At 38.4% G+C, this 17,872-nt stretch overlaps 9 protein-coding genes across 9 annotated transcripts; 3 read left to right on the top strand and 6 right to left on the bottom strand.

Moving 5' to 3' along the window:
* Positions 1-467: 467 nt before the first annotated feature.
* On the bottom strand, positions 468-3,137 carry FPK1 (serine/threonine protein kinase FPK1; the record flags this gene model as incomplete). The annotated part of the gene is made up of 1 exon (XM_003688168.1): positions 468-3,137. The coding sequence occupies one exon, from the start codon at positions 3,135-3,137 to the stop codon at positions 468-470; it is 2,670 nt and encodes an 889-aa protein (XP_003688216.1).
* Positions 3,138-3,724: 587 nt separating this feature from the next.
* On the bottom strand, positions 3,725-4,150 carry TRM112 (RNA methylation protein TRM112; the record flags this gene model as incomplete). Its single annotated transcript, XM_003688167.1, has 1 exon — positions 3,725-4,150. The coding sequence occupies one exon, from the start codon at positions 4,148-4,150 to the stop codon at positions 3,725-3,727; it is 426 nt and encodes a 141-aa protein (XP_003688215.1).
* Positions 4,151-4,513: 363 nt separating this feature from the next.
* PET494 (Pet494p) lies at positions 4,514-6,124 on the bottom strand (the record flags this gene model as incomplete). The annotated part of the gene is made up of 1 exon (XM_003688166.1): positions 4,514-6,124. One exon carries the CDS (start codon positions 6,122-6,124, stop codon positions 4,514-4,516), a length of 1,611 nt encoding a protein of 536 aa, XP_003688214.1.
* Positions 6,125-6,768: 644 nt separating this feature from the next.
* On the top strand, positions 6,769-7,329 carry TPHA0M02050 (uncharacterized protein; the record flags this gene model as incomplete). Its single annotated transcript, XM_003688165.1, has 1 exon — positions 6,769-7,329. One exon carries the CDS (start codon positions 6,769-6,771, stop codon positions 7,327-7,329), a length of 561 nt encoding a protein of 186 aa, XP_003688213.1.
* A 150-nt stretch (positions 7,330-7,479) lies between these two features.
* TPHA0M02040 (uncharacterized protein) lies at positions 7,480-11,031 on the bottom strand (the record flags this gene model as incomplete). Its single annotated transcript, XM_003688164.1, has 1 exon — positions 7,480-11,031. One exon carries the CDS (start codon positions 11,029-11,031, stop codon positions 7,480-7,482), a length of 3,552 nt encoding a protein of 1,183 aa, XP_003688212.1.
* Positions 11,032-11,812: 781 nt separating this feature from the next.
* TPHA0M02030 (uncharacterized protein) lies at positions 11,813-12,232 on the top strand (the record flags this gene model as incomplete). The annotated part of the gene is made up of 1 exon (XM_003688163.1): positions 11,813-12,232. The coding sequence occupies one exon, from the start codon at positions 11,813-11,815 to the stop codon at positions 12,230-12,232; it is 420 nt and encodes a 139-aa protein (XP_003688211.1).
* A 124-nt stretch (positions 12,233-12,356) lies between these two features.
* Positions 12,357-12,929, bottom strand: CSM1 (Csm1p; the record flags this gene model as incomplete). The annotated part of the gene is made up of 1 exon (XM_003688162.1): positions 12,357-12,929. The coding sequence occupies one exon, from the start codon at positions 12,927-12,929 to the stop codon at positions 12,357-12,359; it is 573 nt and encodes a 190-aa protein (XP_003688210.1).
* An 812-nt stretch (positions 12,930-13,741) lies between these two features.
* TUP1 (chromatin-silencing transcriptional regulator TUP1) lies at positions 13,742-15,841 on the top strand (the record flags this gene model as incomplete). The annotated part of the gene is made up of 1 exon (XM_003688161.1): positions 13,742-15,841. The coding sequence occupies one exon, from the start codon at positions 13,742-13,744 to the stop codon at positions 15,839-15,841; it is 2,100 nt and encodes a 699-aa protein (XP_003688209.1).
* A 412-nt stretch (positions 15,842-16,253) lies between these two features.
* MVD1 (diphosphomevalonate decarboxylase MVD1) lies at positions 16,254-17,444 on the bottom strand (the record flags this gene model as incomplete). The annotated part of the gene is made up of 1 exon (XM_003688160.1): positions 16,254-17,444. One exon carries the CDS (start codon positions 17,442-17,444, stop codon positions 16,254-16,256), a length of 1,191 nt encoding a protein of 396 aa, XP_003688208.1.
* Between the last annotated feature and the right edge of the window lie 428 nt (positions 17,445-17,872).

The raw sequence follows: 17,872 nt of genomic DNA, 5'->3' as shown, positions 1-17,872 counted from the left end.
GTCTATCAAATCAGTTATCTATCTCTAATAATTTTAAATTACTTAAATATTAATATTTATATCTTTCTTTTCATCAGAAAGGCATCGCAGGTTTTTGAAATTTTTGTAAGGCGCAACGCAATGAACTTTCCCTATGCATTCTACAGCCACATCATTAAAGAGATGACAAGAATGAGATGACTAAAATAGAATAGAATAAGGACATTGATTTATGTTTTTTAGGTTTATTGTTTGGATAAACGGGACTATCCTGCTAATATACTTTAGGAGTGGTTACGATTACCATGGACGTTGAATATTATTCTGTATATCACTGCATAAAAGTTTTTTATGATTAGTTTCCATAATGGAGTTCAATTAACGCCAAAGTGTATCTCTATCGATTAAATTACAAAAAATAAATATTAAAATCTAAATAATGTATTGAGTTTTGAAGAATGTAAAGGTGTACCCAATTTGATTCATGATTACAAGTTTCTTTTGAAAAAGCTTCTGTGACTATCACTCCTAACTCTGTTGGCATTTGTAGTATACGAGACTTTACCGTAAGAGTTGTTGTCACCGTAAACTAATGAATTATTATCTTGTTTCATGATGCTCATGGAGTTGAAGTTATGGAATGGATCATCCTCAGAGACGTCATCGTCAAACTCAACTGTTTCTTCAAACATATTTTTTTCTTGTTTATCTATTGTTGTCAAAGAGATTGCATCAGAAATATCTTTTGATTTTTTCTTGTTGGTCGACAGCTTTGAAAAATCACATCCATCCTCTGAAAGTACCGGTATCAGTGGGGGATCTTGGTTTCTCAAAAATGACCATTGTACTTTTTTAAAGAAGGGATGTCTTTTTACATCAGCGGCACCAGTTTTGGACCCTAATCTTTTCAGTTCGTTTTTGGTTAACAGTTTTTTTATTAGATCTTTGCAGTTTCTTGATATTTCATTATTATTCGGGAAAGTAACATCATCCTTTAGAATATTGCAAAATGTATCGTTGGTATTATCGCCTTTGAAAGGAGTGAAACCAAATAACATTTCATATATCAATATACCCAATGTCCACCAATCAACGGCTGCTGTGTGACCATTTCCACGAATAACTTCTGGTGCAATGTATTCTTCTGTGCCAACAAAGGAATTCGTTCTAAAACCATCTGAACATATTTTTGTATCCACCACAGCAGACTGTGCCAATTTCTTAACGACTGGTTCTTTTGACGAAGTTGTTTGAATAGATAAGTCGAAATCTGACAACATGATATGTCCAGATTTATGTAGTAAAATGTTTTCAGGTTTCAGATCTCTATAAATGAACCCCATTAAATGCAAATATTCTAAAGCTGCTACAACCTCGGCAGCATAAAACCTTGCATCATCTTCAGAAATGCATTTTGTTTTCCTAGTTTGTAAAGCCCTAAAAAATTCACCACCCATACAATATTCCATACATAAGTACAAATAGTCCTCAGATTGAAAAGAATGATATAAATTAACAATGAAAGGGTGCTCACTGGTGGCTAAAATTTCTTGTTCAACCAATACACGTTTTATCTTCTTTCTTTTTATCATCTCCGCTTTACTGAAGATTTTCAGGGCATACAATCTACTGGAGGCTTTTTCTCTAACGAGATATACTTTCCCTACATCACCTTGACCTAACAGTCTAATCTTTTCGAATGCTTGTGGGCTCACTACAATATCTTGAAATTTGTTACTGAATGACTTAGCTCTTAAACGATTTGATCTTTTAGGTTCTTCAAATGCATCGAATAGCTTTGGTGGTGCTGATAAATTTAAAGCATCTTGAGAGGCTATATTATTTTTGATTAAATTTGATTGGTTTTTTCTTGACACTGAACTTTGATAATAATTTGGTTCTGATGAAGTTCTATGAGGTCTAGTACGAACAGGTGACAATGATTTAGTTGCTGCGAAGGCTTTATTCGGTATATCAAACTCTGTAGGTTGTTGTTCATTTTGATTTTTCTCATTATTATTATCGAAATCTATTGTAATAGTAGTGAAAGGTTGAAACTCATCGTTACTTAATGATAAGGACAAATCCGAATAATTTGTAGTTATAGTATCTCTGCGACTTTCGACTAGTTTATTTTCATTACCGAAAGTACCATTACTTTCGAAATCATGATTTTTAGCCAACATAGAATTGTAAAAATGATCTAACCTTTCGTCCTCTTTTATTTCAGTAAGAGAATTCAAACTTGGATTCCTTATATCCTTTAAAGAGGAAATTGAATTGACCTGCTGAAGAAATCTTTGAGAATCAATATCAAGTTGTTCCTGTGAATGTGAAGAAACCATCAAGGATTGTACTTGGAAAACATGTTTCTGCGGTGGTGAAGACAATGAAGCTGTTGCATTGCTTTCCAATGAAGGAAATTCTTGAAAACTTGATTGTGAATTTCCTGAAGGTGAGATATCACCAATAATCTTTTTACTACTTGTTGGAGTATTTTCAAATGTGAGGTCGGTTAAATCAACCATATTTAAGGCATTCTTGGAGTTTTTGGAATGAGCTAATGGAGACCTGCTGCGATGCATATCTGTATTCTGTTCAACGCGAGATGATAAGTTTGAGTTTGATCTACTCTTATATGAATGTTTATTCCCCTTTGGATCTAACTTTCTCGCTGCCAGTTCATTATTTGAGTCAGTGGCCGGCGTACCACCACTGCTGGTTATGTTCACGTTTGAATTCTGTTTCAAAAATGCCGAGACCTTTGAAACATTGGAACTGCTGTTCTTATCACTAAATGCAGATGAAGCATTATCCATGCTGCTGTTCGTACTACTGAAGAAACTCTTCAACCTGAGCAGTCTCGACGTATTGCTCTTGTTAGTTTTGTTATCATTGTCATTATCATTATCATTATCATTACTAAAATTATCGCCATTGCCATTAAAGTCAGCCAAACTCCTATTACGTGCTTGCTCTGCATCCAACTCTATACTATTCGATTTCCTCGCACGACTATCGTCGTCACTAAACATCTCACGAGGTGCTGTTGCTGGATCATTATTGCCACTATTGCTATTCAAACGTAGAGATTTCTGCAACATTTTCGAAAACGATACCGTCCTACTCTTCTCATTCAACTGATCTTTTTCAACCATCGATCGTAAGGATTAAAAACACACCTGAAAATAAAGTATAAAGACAAGTTAATATAATCAAATGAAACGATACGCCCACGCACTATTGCAATTAATAGCAATATACTGATCAATGAGCCCTATTCTTCCTAAAATAGAACCCACAAGACAGAAGAAGCAATCACTACGAACACAAATTACGCTCTCAATAAACTCACTGATTGTCTCATACTATCTTCAAAAACCCCAAACCCATTCAATCGATCAATCACAACCTTTCCAACCGACAGAATTGTTGTTTCCAAATTCTTACTAAGTGGTTAGTTGCTTAATCAATAGTCCAATGGTATTAAAATGGCATTAACGAAACGTTTAACGAGCAAAATGAAGGCAGGGGGTCACGTGGCACGCTGGAGGAAGGTGGACCCTGAATCAGAATAGCAAGGCTTTTAACAGTGTGGGGGAGTATACATGGGCTGGTGGTAAAAGAACAACGGTTAAGGATGGCAGTGGCAATTAGGTTATCAATTATGTTTATGTAACTATATATGTGTCAGTATTAGTATATATATATGTGTGCGTGTGCGAGGCGATGCATTATTGGAGCGCTATGCCAGGTGTGGTGGCAGCAATAGGTTTGGAATACCGTTCTTGATGTGATATATATGATTGCAATTTCTACAGCTCATTTGACCTTCTGCGATTGAAGTCTGTAATAGAAGGACATGTAGATCTTGTAGGACCGCTAGTTCGTCTTCGGTTAAGTTGCTAGCTGTATTGGCGTCGCCGTTCTGATGGGTAAATTGTGGTTTTGTTACCGGCAACGATTGGTTGCCCAGTTCACGGGCCACCGTGACAATGGCATTCCAGTCGACTCTGTCCAGGATATTTAGTAGGAATTGTGGGTTGAACTCAACGGTCTCGTCCTGCACAATCTGACACTTGGAACCCTCATAGCGTAGAGGGAAGTTGTCATTACTGTTGTCACATGCACCTACAGAGCACTTCAAAAAATTCGTGGTCAAAAACTTCATTGTATAACGATAATTATATATATATATTCGTGGGAGAAAGGCGGCTGCTATTCAATTTCTTGCAAATTTAACAAACGACGTTACGAACTACTCAGGCTAATCACCAGACATTGAACTAATCAATCATCTTATAAGAGGGAACTGGTCCAAGTGGGTTGTGTAAGTTGATGATGTTGGGCCCCATAGTTAAAATTTTTTCAGAAGCTCATCGCAAGAGCGTGGTCGGGTAAACTGTGCATCAAGTTTGGTGAATGGAATGAGATGAAGAGCATAAAGGATGAGAGATGATGATGGTGGTATTGTATTTATTTTTATGTACAAGTTGTTGTAAATGTATGCGTATGTACGTATGTGTGGGTGGGTTTATTCCCATTGCGATATTTTCTCTAATAATTGGATGGCTTTTGGGTTGGTTGATACTATTCGGTAACATTTCTTTCGCAGATCGTCATGATGGTTCATTAGTTCATAATTGTTTATTGTTTTTAACTTGTTGTCTAATTGGCATGCAATTTCGACTCTTTGCTCTAGGTCATTTGGTAACAATATTACACTGACATGATCCTTGCGAGTTCCGGTCATGGTGGCATTTTTATCTTGAGTCTTGGATAATATGCAATCTTTTTTCAACATTGAAATTATCTTCACAATAGAATCGTGGCAATCAATACCTTTGTTTTCTTTCAAGCGAACAAATCCATCTAGCACATTCAGCAATGTCTCTAATGAAATTGTTGGCACATCAATTTGAATAGTCACTGAATTATTGTCCTTTTCGCTGTCTATAAGTAATTTTGGGAACATAAAATTTCTTCTGTTCTTGTTTTGTGAGTTTAATGCTATGGAAGAGTATTTTAAAAACAATGTAATATCATCTTTTGAATCATCGAGTAATTCATTATAGAAAATTTCATTCGCATGTTTTATTTTCCTCAAATTATATTTGCTACTATTACTAAATATCTTACTCTTAGAATTTGTTTCCTTAAATAACGTCATATTATCGTATAACCATAACCTCAACAAATTTCGGACCTCTTTATATTTATCATCATTTAATTCATGATAAAACTCTGCAAAATCAGCAATTATTGTCATATCATTATTATATAAACTTTCACATAATTTTTGAAGATTTTTAGGGTATATTCTCCAATTTGGAAGTTTTAAATTTTGCACTTCACTAAAACTTTTTATTGAATTTGTAAAATTTGTTTTCCATAATGAATAAAATCCATTTAATGGTATTTTATCTACGCTAGATTCACCAGCTTCAGATGCTAAGTATTGTTCACTCATTTCTTCCGTTTCTTTATGCCATAGATTGAATGTATTATAGAATTTGCCTTCATTAGGTTTGTTTCTCCCCTTTATGTTGTATAAAACACTTTTGTACATGTAATAAGAATATAGTAAGTTAAAGATAGATAATTTTGCTAATTGCGATTCAAAATTAACAGTTCTAGCTGTTCCTTCCAATTGAAGATCCTCTTTTGTTATAGTTTTAAATGGAGACATCTCGGTTTCTTCCACCTCTTTGCGGTCTAATTCTGGCACTGCATTTATATTTGGAGGATACTCAGTTCTTAACGGCAGGTATCTTTCTAACTCCGAATCTATGATTGGATAGTCATTTAGGGATATACCTTCACTTGTATTTGGTCCTTTTTCTAAAGCAGTTTGTATAGAGAGAATGTTTTCATCTAAGGCATTTTCTTTTCCGTTAGAAACACAGGTATTATATGCTACCATCCCTGTAAAAGTAACAATGTTTGTTGTGACGAACAACACATTGCCTGGAGCATTAAAATATTTCCATAAAATATTAGTTGCACTGTAGTCATTTTTCGAAATATACAGTAAGGTGTTATGCTTAAATCTCATGGAAAAGAGACCAGATCTCCTGATTCGGCGAGAATACCATCTAGCATATCCTCGACTTAATTGGAATTTACGATTTAATAAAGAAGGCATTACGGCAATAGTATCCACTTTGCTCCTTGATAACACACAATGTAACACCTACTAAAGCTGAAATAAATCACTGTCAACAGGACAAACCTTGTTTAAAGAATATTCAAGTAAAATAGATGGCAACTCGTTGCTGTAGTAGTCTTTGTTTTTTTACCTAATTGTATTTACTATTGTTTATTAATTGCTTAACAAACTGAGGGTGCCCGTCATATGTTTCTCTATTTAAAAGGTAAACCAAACTTTATCAAAGTAACTCCACAAGTTCAACCTACTCAGTCTCTAGTTTAGCAATTGAGTTCAGTTATCCAGAACTATTATCTATTTTCCCTTTTTAAACAACATTTGGCAGTCAGATTTAGGTTTTGTTAATTAAGTCGAGATCTTAAATTCTTAACCCGCGAATTTAAAAACAGCACAGCTTAAAAGGTTTTTACGTCGATATTTCAACTTATGAATGAATACAAGGAACAGTAATCAAGTGTAAAATCAAAGCACAATTATAGTGCCCAACTATATTTCAATAGTGATTGATTATTTGTTGCAGTTCAAGTCAAATAAAACTTAAAGTTCTAGTTGAATTGCGATTACTAAATCTTTTCATAAGACCATTTTTTTTAAAGAATTGCAGATAAATATTAGTCCATATGCTGTATCTAGTTGCTGAAGCGCTGTTTTCTGAGAACATCAGATCTATCTCAGTTAAGAATGATCCATCTTCTCCTGCTGAATTTTCGTTCAATTTGGTTTGTACCAATTGTAGAGAAGAACACGAATCTGCTGTTAGTATTAATACTTTTGAGAAACATGACATGCCTGGTAGTAAAGGTGAAGCTTCTTTCATTTTGAAATGTAAATTTTGTGATAAAGATTGTTCAGTTAATATGAATACTTTTGAAGATGTTTTCTATAACATTGAAAATAGTCAGAATACCTCAGAGTTAGAAGCCATTGCGTTACAAAGAGAGAAGAAAGGAATAAAAAATATAAAAGGTAATCAATCAGTTCTATTAGAATTTGACTGTAGAGGTTGTGAAGTTACAAAATTTCATATTTCAAGTGTTCCATATAAGGTTAATTTGAACAACAAAAAGACTCTAGAATTTGAATTTGAAGAAGGTGATAACGAGTGGTATGATTATGACGATGATTCTGCAGAAGAAGTTTCTATCACTGAATTTAATACAGAAATTATGAGAGGTAAATGAAGTTATTAATCTATTAGTATTAAATAATTTTTCAATTGATATTTATTATAATGCTGCTACCCATTTAAAATAGAGTTATTATATAAAGTTAATGTACATATTTTACCTGGTTTAGAATTCCAAGATGCTATCGTTTTATAACTATACCTCTCAAATTAACATGAATAGGGATAATAATGCAATTATAAAATTACTAATTTTCAATGAAGATGCACTGCCATTATAATCCTGAATCCCAGATGTTGTAGATGTTCCATAGTGAGAGTTAGAAGTCTGTTGTAAAATGCTCACCGTAGTTAAAGAAGAGTCAGTAATTGCAGCTAAGGTTTTTGATACTGGAGTTTCAACAATAATACTAGAAGTACTTGTTTCTGTTGAAAATGGAAGATTTTCGTTTGTTGAATAATCAACTCCGGAACGTGTCACATTTATATCGGTGGATGAAGTTAACTTGGAAGTAGAAGTTATGTAAGAAGTTACTGTCGTTTCAGTACCAGATGTGTTAGTTGTAGCAGGATTTAAAGCTGTATTCGATGGAGAAGTGACAGTAGATGGAGAGACTGGTAGATATGAGGAAGATGATATAATTGTAGAAACAGTTGTGGACGAAGGAACTTCGATAGTTGAAGCAATTGTAGGAGAACTACTAACATCAGTAAATGGACAGTATGTTGTATAAATCGTCTCCATACCACTTACTGTAGTGGTAATAGTTGAAGAAATCCACTTGGAAGCAGAAAGTGAGGTAGCGGTAGCTGAGGAGGATAGAATAACAGACTGGGATGTGGTGCTGTATGTAAAAATAGAACTACTTATTTCAGTTAATGGGCAATAGGTAGTGTAAATGGTCCTGATACCACTAATTGTTGTAGTGATAGTAGAAGAGGCCCACTTGGAAGCAGCTGGTGACGTAGTAGTGGATGGAGACAATGTGGATGATACAGATGTAGTAGCAGAGTTGGATGTGGTAGTGGAATGCGCTGTGAATGTGGAGGGTGTAGAAGTAGGTTGGGATGTAATTGCAGATGAAGAAGCAGAGCTGTCTGTATCAGTTAATGGACAGTAGGTTGTGTAAACAGTTTTAACGCCACTAATTGTTGTAGTGATAGTTGAAGAGGTCCACTTGGAAGTAGAAACCGACGTAGAAGTTGATGATATTAAAATTGAAGCAGACCTGATAGTAGGTTGGGATGTAATCGTGGATGAAGAAGTGGAACTACTTATGTCAGTCAATGGGCAGTAGGTAGTGTAAATGGTCTTAATACCACTTATTGTAGTGGTAATAGTTGAAGAGGTCCATTTAACCACATAAGAAGAAACGGTTGTCGAGGAAGAAGTAGCCTCAGCTGAAGAGTCGGTTTCATCGCTGCTATCAATACAAGTTTCTTCGGTACAAATTTCAACAATTGTAGTAGGTGAACGTGTCGTAGTTTCATTAAAGGATGGCTCTGTATATATAGAGCTTATAGATATTGGAATGGAGCTTGAACTAATTTGTTGAGTTAGAGTCGGAGTTGTAGAAATCGAATGATCGGAGGAAATCATTACGATACTAGTGCTAGTAATGAAATCTAATGACTTTGTACATATATCGTTACTACAGACTTCAATAGTTGAAGTAATAACAGTTATGGAAAGTGATGTAACAACTTCTTCCGAAAAACTTTCTGGTTGAATGGAATAAACTTCTTGTGATGTTGGTACCAATTCAGTTGATGATTTGACTAAGGCACTCGTTTTATTTGTAATGTCTTTACCAGTGTTTGCAGTCTCTTTATCATATGTCGTAGTGCTTATAACTGAGGAAGTTTCTAATTCTGAGCTTGGTAACGTGTAACTAATCGATTCAACCGAATGATAATAGGAAGAGATAGCAGTTTTATCTAAAGTTGATGGTGAATCGGTTAGTGTAATATTACTAGTTGTAAGAGACATACTGCTTTCACTTAGTGGGGATACAGTTAATGAACTGATAGATGCTATGAAAGGCTTGGAACTTAACGAAAATTGGGAAGTGACTGTTGAAGATGTTAATACTAAATCTTCAGAAGAATAGTGTTCGGACGACGATAAAGTAGTTTCTGATATTGAACTTTCTTCCGATGTAGAAGAACTGGAAGAAAAAGATTCATCAGTCAACGAAATCAATGTAGTATATGTACTATCAACATCTGTAGCTACTGTTGATAATAAATAGGAACCGCTGGTTGTATTAAACTCTAAATCAGAAGGTGGTGCATCCAAATAACTAGTAGAATTTATAGGAGTTACGGATTGTGACGAAAGAGGACACCAAGTGGTATAAACAATTTGAGTTTCATCAATCCAGGTTGTTGACGTTGAAACGAGTGCGATTGATTCCGTAGTATATTCGATATCATCGCTGTTACTAGTCGTTATTTGAATAGTAGTTAACTGGTAAGAATCAGTATTACTACTTATAGTAGTATCTTGACTCGAGCTTGTATAGTAAATGGTTGTGACTTTACCTGCGGTTGAGGATAAGGGTTTCTCGGTGCACAAATCACAGATGGTAGAGGTTATAGTCGTTGGATAAACTGAGGTGATAGTAATTGCTGAACTATTTTCATCATACCTTATCGATGTAGCAGATTCCTGTGTGGTAATTGTAGTAATGGTAAAATTATAGTTACTGTCAATAGACAATTTCTCACTGAACTCGATATTAGACGTTTCCACTTCAGAGGTATAATCATCACTAGATAGGGTATGTTCAGTAGCTAAAGTAATAGTTGATGTAATCGAGTCATCACTATATTCATTAGCAGAAATCGTCATCTGACTGTTATAATCACTAGTTGTGGAAACTATAACATCATAATCATTACTGGATCTGGTCATATCAATATCGTAGCTATCACTAGATGTAGTGAATGTTGTTTCATAATTATAACTAGACTTACTTAAGGTTGAGTAAAGATTGGAGCTGCTTTCATATTCATTGGTTGAACTGTTTTCTTTAGAACTTTCAACAGAATAGTTTTGAACTTGGCTAGTCGATGGAGAATCAGTGATTTCTATAGATGACTGTCCGTAACTCTTGAAGGTATTAGTTTCCAATTCATGGGTACTATCATTTGGTTTTGCTGACTCGCTGTCTTCCAAGTTCTCTGTTGTTAGTGTACTTAAACTACTATCCATTAAATAGCTAGATTGGTGAATTTCTTTCTGAGTTATAGTTTCAGATTCTTGAGTGCTATCAATTTCACCTATAGAGATACTTTTTTCTTGCTGAATAGTGCTCGACTCATCATATTCATAATGTGAGGTAGCAATGGATGTCGCAATATTTTGACTACTTGTTGAAATTAATGTGGAGTCCAAATAACTTGAGGTAAAAGCAATCTGGGAAGATTCTTTCGATAATTCTGTGTCATAATCCAACCTTGATTCATTATATACTTCATGGGTGCTGGTACCTGTATCACTCAAACTAGCACTAGGAATACGGATATCACTTGACGTAATACTAGATGAATAATCACCCAGTAAGGAACTAGTGTCGCCAGAAGAGTAAACCGAGTCCTCATTCGCAGCAGTACTTAGAGCTGAGAATGTATCGCTTTCATTGACAGTGTTATTTGAGTATCTGACCGAATAGTCCGTTTGCGAAGCAGTCGCAAACTGGGTAAGCAGCAAGGCACATAGAAATGACTGTTTTGTTAGCTGTAATTTTGCCATATGGATTATAAGTGTGTAATTATAGCTTGTTGTTCATATGAGATCCAATATGAATATAATTTAATAGAACCCTCCATTCCAAGATCATTGCTGATACATGTCCCACTTATATACATTTCATTCATCAATTACAAACGGATCATTTGAACACACTGCCAGAACCATAGTTGTATCATGAACGTTTGGAGTATTATAAACATGCTCTTCTATTTAAAGACGTTTGGAGTGTGTCGCAGCTCTGTCGTCAGCGATGTTTCAGGTTTGTCGCAGGTTTATGGTGAACGGGTAACAAGATAAAAATGTTAAATTCAGCGCAATCAATGTCCTTGGGAGTCGACTTATTGTAGCTATAAACAACAGGTGCTGGGTATACACAGTGCAAATAACCTCCTATCAATTAGTAACACTGACGGTAAACAATTTCTTATATCTTGTTTCTGCTCTGGATGCACGAAGAGAAACACCCATGAGACCGTTCATTTTTTGTTGAGGTTTGTTTCTAATTGCCATTTTGAATACACTTATGAAGTCTACATGGCAACCATCAATCCAATGGACAGTGTTTCCCTTGCACTTTGCATCAAGTGTGCCAGTATCTGTGTCAGAGTGTGCATCTCTGGCGCAGTGTTCTGTTTTCGCACATAACACTGTGGGATCGTGAGCGGTTGAAAAATTTTGCGATGAGATGCAATGTGTATTAAAGAATGTGATATATCTGGAGAGGTTGAGGTAGTGATGTTGAGACTTAGCGGAGAGCAGAGAGGCATAAGAGGTCAAAAACATGGTTACTTTCAATTGTGAGGTCTGTAACGACACTGTTCCTAAAAAGAACACCGAAAAGCATTACTACCGTTGCCCAAATGCCTATTATACATGCATCGACTGTTCGACCACGTTTGATGACGGGTACAGTTACCAAAAGCACACAGAATGCATAACGGAGGATGAAAAGTACCAGAAGGCTTTATACCAGGGCAAGAAGAAGGGTGGCAAGAAGACTGAGGTGAAGAAAGCTGAGGCCAAGAAGCCCGAGGCCAAGAAGACTGAGGCCAAGAAGCCTGAGGCCAAACCAAAATTCACACTGACCAAGGGCGAGTCATTATACAAGATCATGAAGACGCTCAAAGACAAAGACGCCAAGAAGGAGCTATTGAAAAGACTAATAGTCGACGAATCGGGGAACTTAATCCTGAAGGAATAAAACCAAAAGACTTGGGGAATAGAATAGAAGTATGCCAGGTCGTTTGTAACGCGTATATATTAAATATCTACCTATTGAAATGCAAAGTTTATATGTACCTGTATAGGGCTTGCGAAGCAGCACGTCACTCGTGCTTGTTGAGACTTCTTGTGAGTTTTGTGTAGAATTGGTTCAACGAGGCCAGGGGAAAGCTCAAAGTGTCGAACATGTAATCCGGAAGCTGTTCCTGAAGTTTCTTGAGTTCCTCAGCGGACCGTTGTTTCAAGAGAGGCACGTATATGACCTGGGTGCCCCCAGCGCTCGTGCTCGAGTCTGCGGAGCCCGCAGAATCCGAGGCCTGTGCCTTCACGAAGCCCAGTTTGTAGTCCATAACGCCCTTTGACGAACCCTGGGAAGTATCGAACCACAGACCCGTGTCGTCCTCATACGATTTGTGCAAGCGCACGCCGCACATGTGCTCAAATAGGTCCTTGACGATCTCGGTGGCCTCGTTTGCATCCTGCAGAGCAGAGGCATGCCTCTGCTCTTGCGCGGCCAGATGCTCGAGTCTGCCGTTGAGAAGCTTGAGTTGCTCGTCCTTCGACTCGAGTTGCTGTTTCAGCAGCGAGTTCTCGAGCACCAGCTTCGAGACGAGCAAGTCCGCATTATCCAGACGCTCGCCTATCAGTTTCTTGTATTGTTCCAACGTGTTAGCCATCGGGGGGTGCGCTGGGTCCAGTTGGCAGGGGTTGCGATGGGAACCACAAAGAGTGTTTGAGCAGTTGCTGGTGCTTGCACCAGCAACTGCTTATAACGCCAGATGATGCACTGCCGAGCCAGTGCCTATCGGTGGCATCGATCGCTACTGGGATGGTCGACCGTGGTGGGGACAGTGCCTCCCAGAGTCGTTTGCCATTGGGGGTGTGTGGGCCATGGCTGCTGTTGCTCGAACCTCGGGTTTCTTGGCTGTGGCGGCACGCGGCTAGGTGCCGCCACCAACAGACACTTACCCGGGCGGAAAGGACCGTCACGTGGTAACAACGTGACGATGGTAAGGGTCACGTGACACCACGTGCGTCTCACGTGGTGCATGCTGCATTACCCGCACGCCCCTTAATTCGCGGCGGCGGCCCCCCGCTGGCCGCCGCCGCTGTCGCTGCCGCCCGGGCGCTGGCGGTGTGTTTTGTTGTTTTGCACGAAATGCGCTTTGGCACCAGTTGTGTGCCATCTACCGCCTTGCAATTTTTTCCAATTCCTTCTAGTAACAAAACAACAAAGGTCAGAGTGTGAAAAACAAACATCGAGAATAATGGGTTGATCGAACGCCACTACGTGTTGCATTGAACGGGCACAGGACACCAGATCTGTGCTGCTGTACCCCGTTATCACGCTCCCCTACCTCGCATACGATACCTACCGCCGCATATAAAGAAGCTGCCCTGTGCTGAGCTACATATCGACTCTACACTTCCCCCATACGCGCCACCAAACACACTCGCTCACACATACACGCTACTGTACCCCACCCCCATGTCAGCCCCACCGAACAAAGTTAACGACCTGCTGGAGGCGGTCAGACAGGAGTTCGCACAGGTCTCCCAGGAGGCCAACTCGTATCGTCTGCAGAACCAGAAGGACTACGACTCCAAAGTCAACCAGCAACTGGCAGAGATGCAGCAGATCAGAAACACCGTCTACGAGCTAGAGCTCACGCATAGGAAAATGAAAGATGCCTACGAAGAGGAGATCAACAGACTGAAGATCGAGCTTGACCAGCGAGGCCTACAGCTCTCGTCCTTGAGCGCGCACCATTCCCAGCAACAGCAGCTGCAGCAGCAACAACACCAGCAGCAACAGCAAGGCTCCCCAAACACGGCGAACGCTGTGTTCCCACAGCACATCCAACAGCCTTACCAGGCTCCAGTGGGCTCCATGCCGCAGCTCGTTCCAGCACACTTGCAGCAGTCGCAGTTGCCAAGCAGCGGTGCCCAGACCTTGCCGTTCCCACCCGGGAGCATCTCAGTTGCGGCAGCGGGCCAACCACAAGCCCCTCCGGTTGTGGCCGCTCCGGCTCCAGCTTTGACCCAGCCGGCGCAATCTGAGTTTGCCGGCTCTCCAGCTACAGCGCCAGCTAGCGTCGCTCCAGCCAAACCTGCTCCAGTTGCTGCTCCGGTTGCTCCTGCTGCTCCAATTATCGCTGCCGTCGAGAAGCCAGCAGCTCCGCTACCAGCAGCATCAGCTGCTGCTGCCTCAGCTGCCGTCCCAGCTGTCCCTGTCGAACCAAAGCAAGAAGCGGCTCCCGTTCCAGTTCCAGCTATCGCATCAAAGACAGAAGACAAAAAAACAGAAGCGCCAGCCCCCGCAAAGGAAGCAAAGGCAACGTCTGCTACAAAGGAAAGCCACTATTTAGTACCTTACGACCAGCGCGCAAACCATACAAAACCAATTCCTCCTTTCTTGCTGGACTTGGACTCTCAGACTATCCCTGCAGGCTTAAAAAAACAAACCGATGACTACTACATCTTGTATAATCCAGCTTTGCCAAGAAACATCGACGTCGAGTTACACAAGTCCTTGGACCACACCTCCGTTGTCTGCTGCGTTAGATTCAGCAACGACGGGAAATTCCTAGCTACAGGTTGTAACAAGACTACTCAAGTTTACAACGTAGCCTCTGGTGAATTGATTGCTAGACTCTCAGACGATTCAGCTTCACACATCACTCCGGGCCAAAACTCAAAGGATTCCGAAGGAGGTGAAGAAAATAACGACACTACAACTTACTCTACTTCCGCAACTACTTCTTCTGATTTATACATTCGTTCTGTCTGTTTCTCACCAGATGGTAAATTTCTAGCTACTGGTGCTGAAGATAGATTAATCAGAATCTGGGATATTGCTCAAAAGAAGATAATTATGGTATTACAAGGCCATGAACAAGATATTTACTCTCTAGACTACTTCCCATCCGGTGAGAAATTGGTTTCTGGTTCCGGCGATCGTACCGTTAGAATCTGGGATTTACGTACTGGTCAATGTTCTTTAACTTTATCTATTGAAGACGGTGTCACTACCGTTGCTGTTTCTCCAGAGGATGGTAAATACATTGCTGCCGGTTCTTTAGACCGTGCTGTACGTGTTTGGGATTCAGAAACGGGTTTCTTAGTCGAAAGGTTAGACTCAGAAAACGAATTAGGAACTGGTCACAAAGATTCAGTCTACAGTGTTGTATTTACTAGAGATGGTAACAATGTTGTATCCGGTTCTTTAGATAGATCTGTAAAACTATGGAATCTAAATGATGCTAACAACAAAGACCTCAAACCAAACGTCCCGGGTACCTGTGAAGTTACGTACACTGGTCACAAAGATTTTGTTTTATCCGTGGCTACTACACAAGGTGATGAATATATTTTATCGGGTTCTAAGGACCGTGGTGTCTTGTTCTGGGATACCAAATCAGGTAATCCATTATTGATGCTACAAGGTCACAGAAATTCTGTTATCTCTGTTGCTGTTGCTAATGGTCACCCATTAGGCACAGAATACGGTGTATTTGCTACTGGTAGTGGTGATTGTAAAGCTAGAATTTGGAAATATCGTAAAATTGCAGATTCTGATAAAATGTGAAACAATTAAAAATACATTAATGAATAATTTACCATCCAAGTTTACGAACCATATACTCCAATCCATACATTAATCAGAAAACTGATAATACTTTAGTCATAAAGCAAACGAATCATTGAAAAAAATCCATATTTAATTGGAATTATTTCAATTGTATATATACATATATAAATATTATTATTAATATAATATCATTTAAAAACTAAAACATACTTTAGGCTTAATTATAAATATTATATCATTTTATAATTACCTTATATGAGATTATTGCCTTAATCCAAAAAAGTGTTTTCTTTTAGTTCTTAAACGAACATTTATTAGCAAGTGGGCTTATATGAATTTGTGTTTATATATTTATTACAGTAATGTTAAGTTATTAATAGTTCAGAAATGAATTTGTAGTCAATTGGAGTTAATTTGGTAAACCGGTTTCCTTGTTAATCAAACATTGATCAGTTGATTGTGGACCATCACCAACTCTAGTCAAAATGACTCTAGAGACACCCTTGTAAATATCCTCATCAGTTTGGAAATTTAACTTTTCTTCAACTGCATCGAATTTCTTTAGGAAATTTTGTAACTCAGAAGCATTGTATTTAGTGTCCCAACCACTGACTTTATTGAAGTACTTGTAAATAAAGGCAAATAATTTTTCCTCATTTTCTTCTAAATAATACAGAACAGCGTTTGGACCAGCATCGTAAGTGTAAGCAACAATTGTTTCATTGTAAAAAGCATTAATGTTGTGAACTAATCTAATAATTTTTCTTGAAGTATCATTCATGTAGAAAATTGGTGGGTAGGAGTCTAGACAAGTTGCGTGGAAACTGTTTGAGTCTTTCATAGTTAAGTCAGCAAAAGTTGCAAAATCTTTTTCAACAATAGACTTCTTCATTTCCTCGAATCTCTTTGGAACAACGTTCTTAATTCTTTCTTGGAATAAATCAGAGGTCTTGACAGTCAATTGCATTCCGCTAGTTGATGGCGTGTCCTTCTTGACATCACTGACAACTAAGACAGCAGCCTTCATATTTGGCCAGTCCTCTTTAGTGCTAACTGGAACAGCTTTGGAATCGGAACCATCAATAGATTGCCCCATTTCCCAAGCAACATAACCACCGAATAAAGATCTACAAGCAGAACCGGAACCCTTTCTAGCAATCTTTGAGATTTCAGAGTAATCCTCTTTCAATTGGAAGACCTTTGTGATGGCAACAACCAAAGCAGCAAACCCTGCAGCAGACGAAGCTAAACCAGCAGCAGTTGGGAAGTTATTTTCTGAAACAATATGCAATTTCCATTGAGACATAGTTGGCATGCTGGAGTCAGAGGCTTCCATCTTAGCCCTCAAGTCCCTCAAATCCTTCAAACAGTTTTGAGTTCTTTCACTACCTAGAGATTCCTCCTTACCGTTTAACCATAACTTATCTTCTTGTAATTCTGGACCACATGCAACAGAGGTCAAAGTTCTTAAATCATCTTGAGACAATGTTACTGAAATAGAAGAATTAGTAGGCAAGTTCAAATCCTTGTCTCTCTTACCCCAGTACTTCAAGGTAGCAATATTAACAGGAGCAGTGGCAGAAGCAACGTGTAGAGTCATGTTTCTCTTAATGTTGTGGAGGTGTCTCTGTCTATGTATTGTATTTATTTATATCAGTTTAATCCCAATATATGCGCTATGCTGGAATCTCAAAAGCAAAGCCACCAATTGAAAGAAAACCTTACCAATATATCAACGATAGTTGATAACTCATCTTCTTATATAACAATCGACCATGCTTACAGTCATCTTAATGGTGTTCAAGTCTTCAAAATTTTTTCAAAACATTTCTTTTACAATTCAAGGTTCTTGAAGGTCTGCGATAAAAGACATCTTTCAAGTTTCGAGGCATCGCTTCAAGATCTTCCAAACCGATAAAACACATTCTCGAAGAAACTTGAGTATCGATATTTTGAGCTGAAGTCAGAGTAACAAAAGTTTTCGAAGCTCGTATGCTCTTGAACATACTTGTGTATCGGTAGTTAAAG

Source organism: Tetrapisispora phaffii, chromosome 13 (assembly GCF_000236905.1).
Source record: "Tetrapisispora phaffii CBS 4417 chromosome 13, complete genome".
Lineage (NCBI taxonomy): Eukaryota > Fungi > Ascomycota > Saccharomycetes > Saccharomycetales > Saccharomycetaceae > Tetrapisispora > Tetrapisispora phaffii.
The sequence above is the reverse complement of the archived record's forward strand: the minus strand, read 5'-3'. Positions and strand labels throughout refer to the sequence as shown.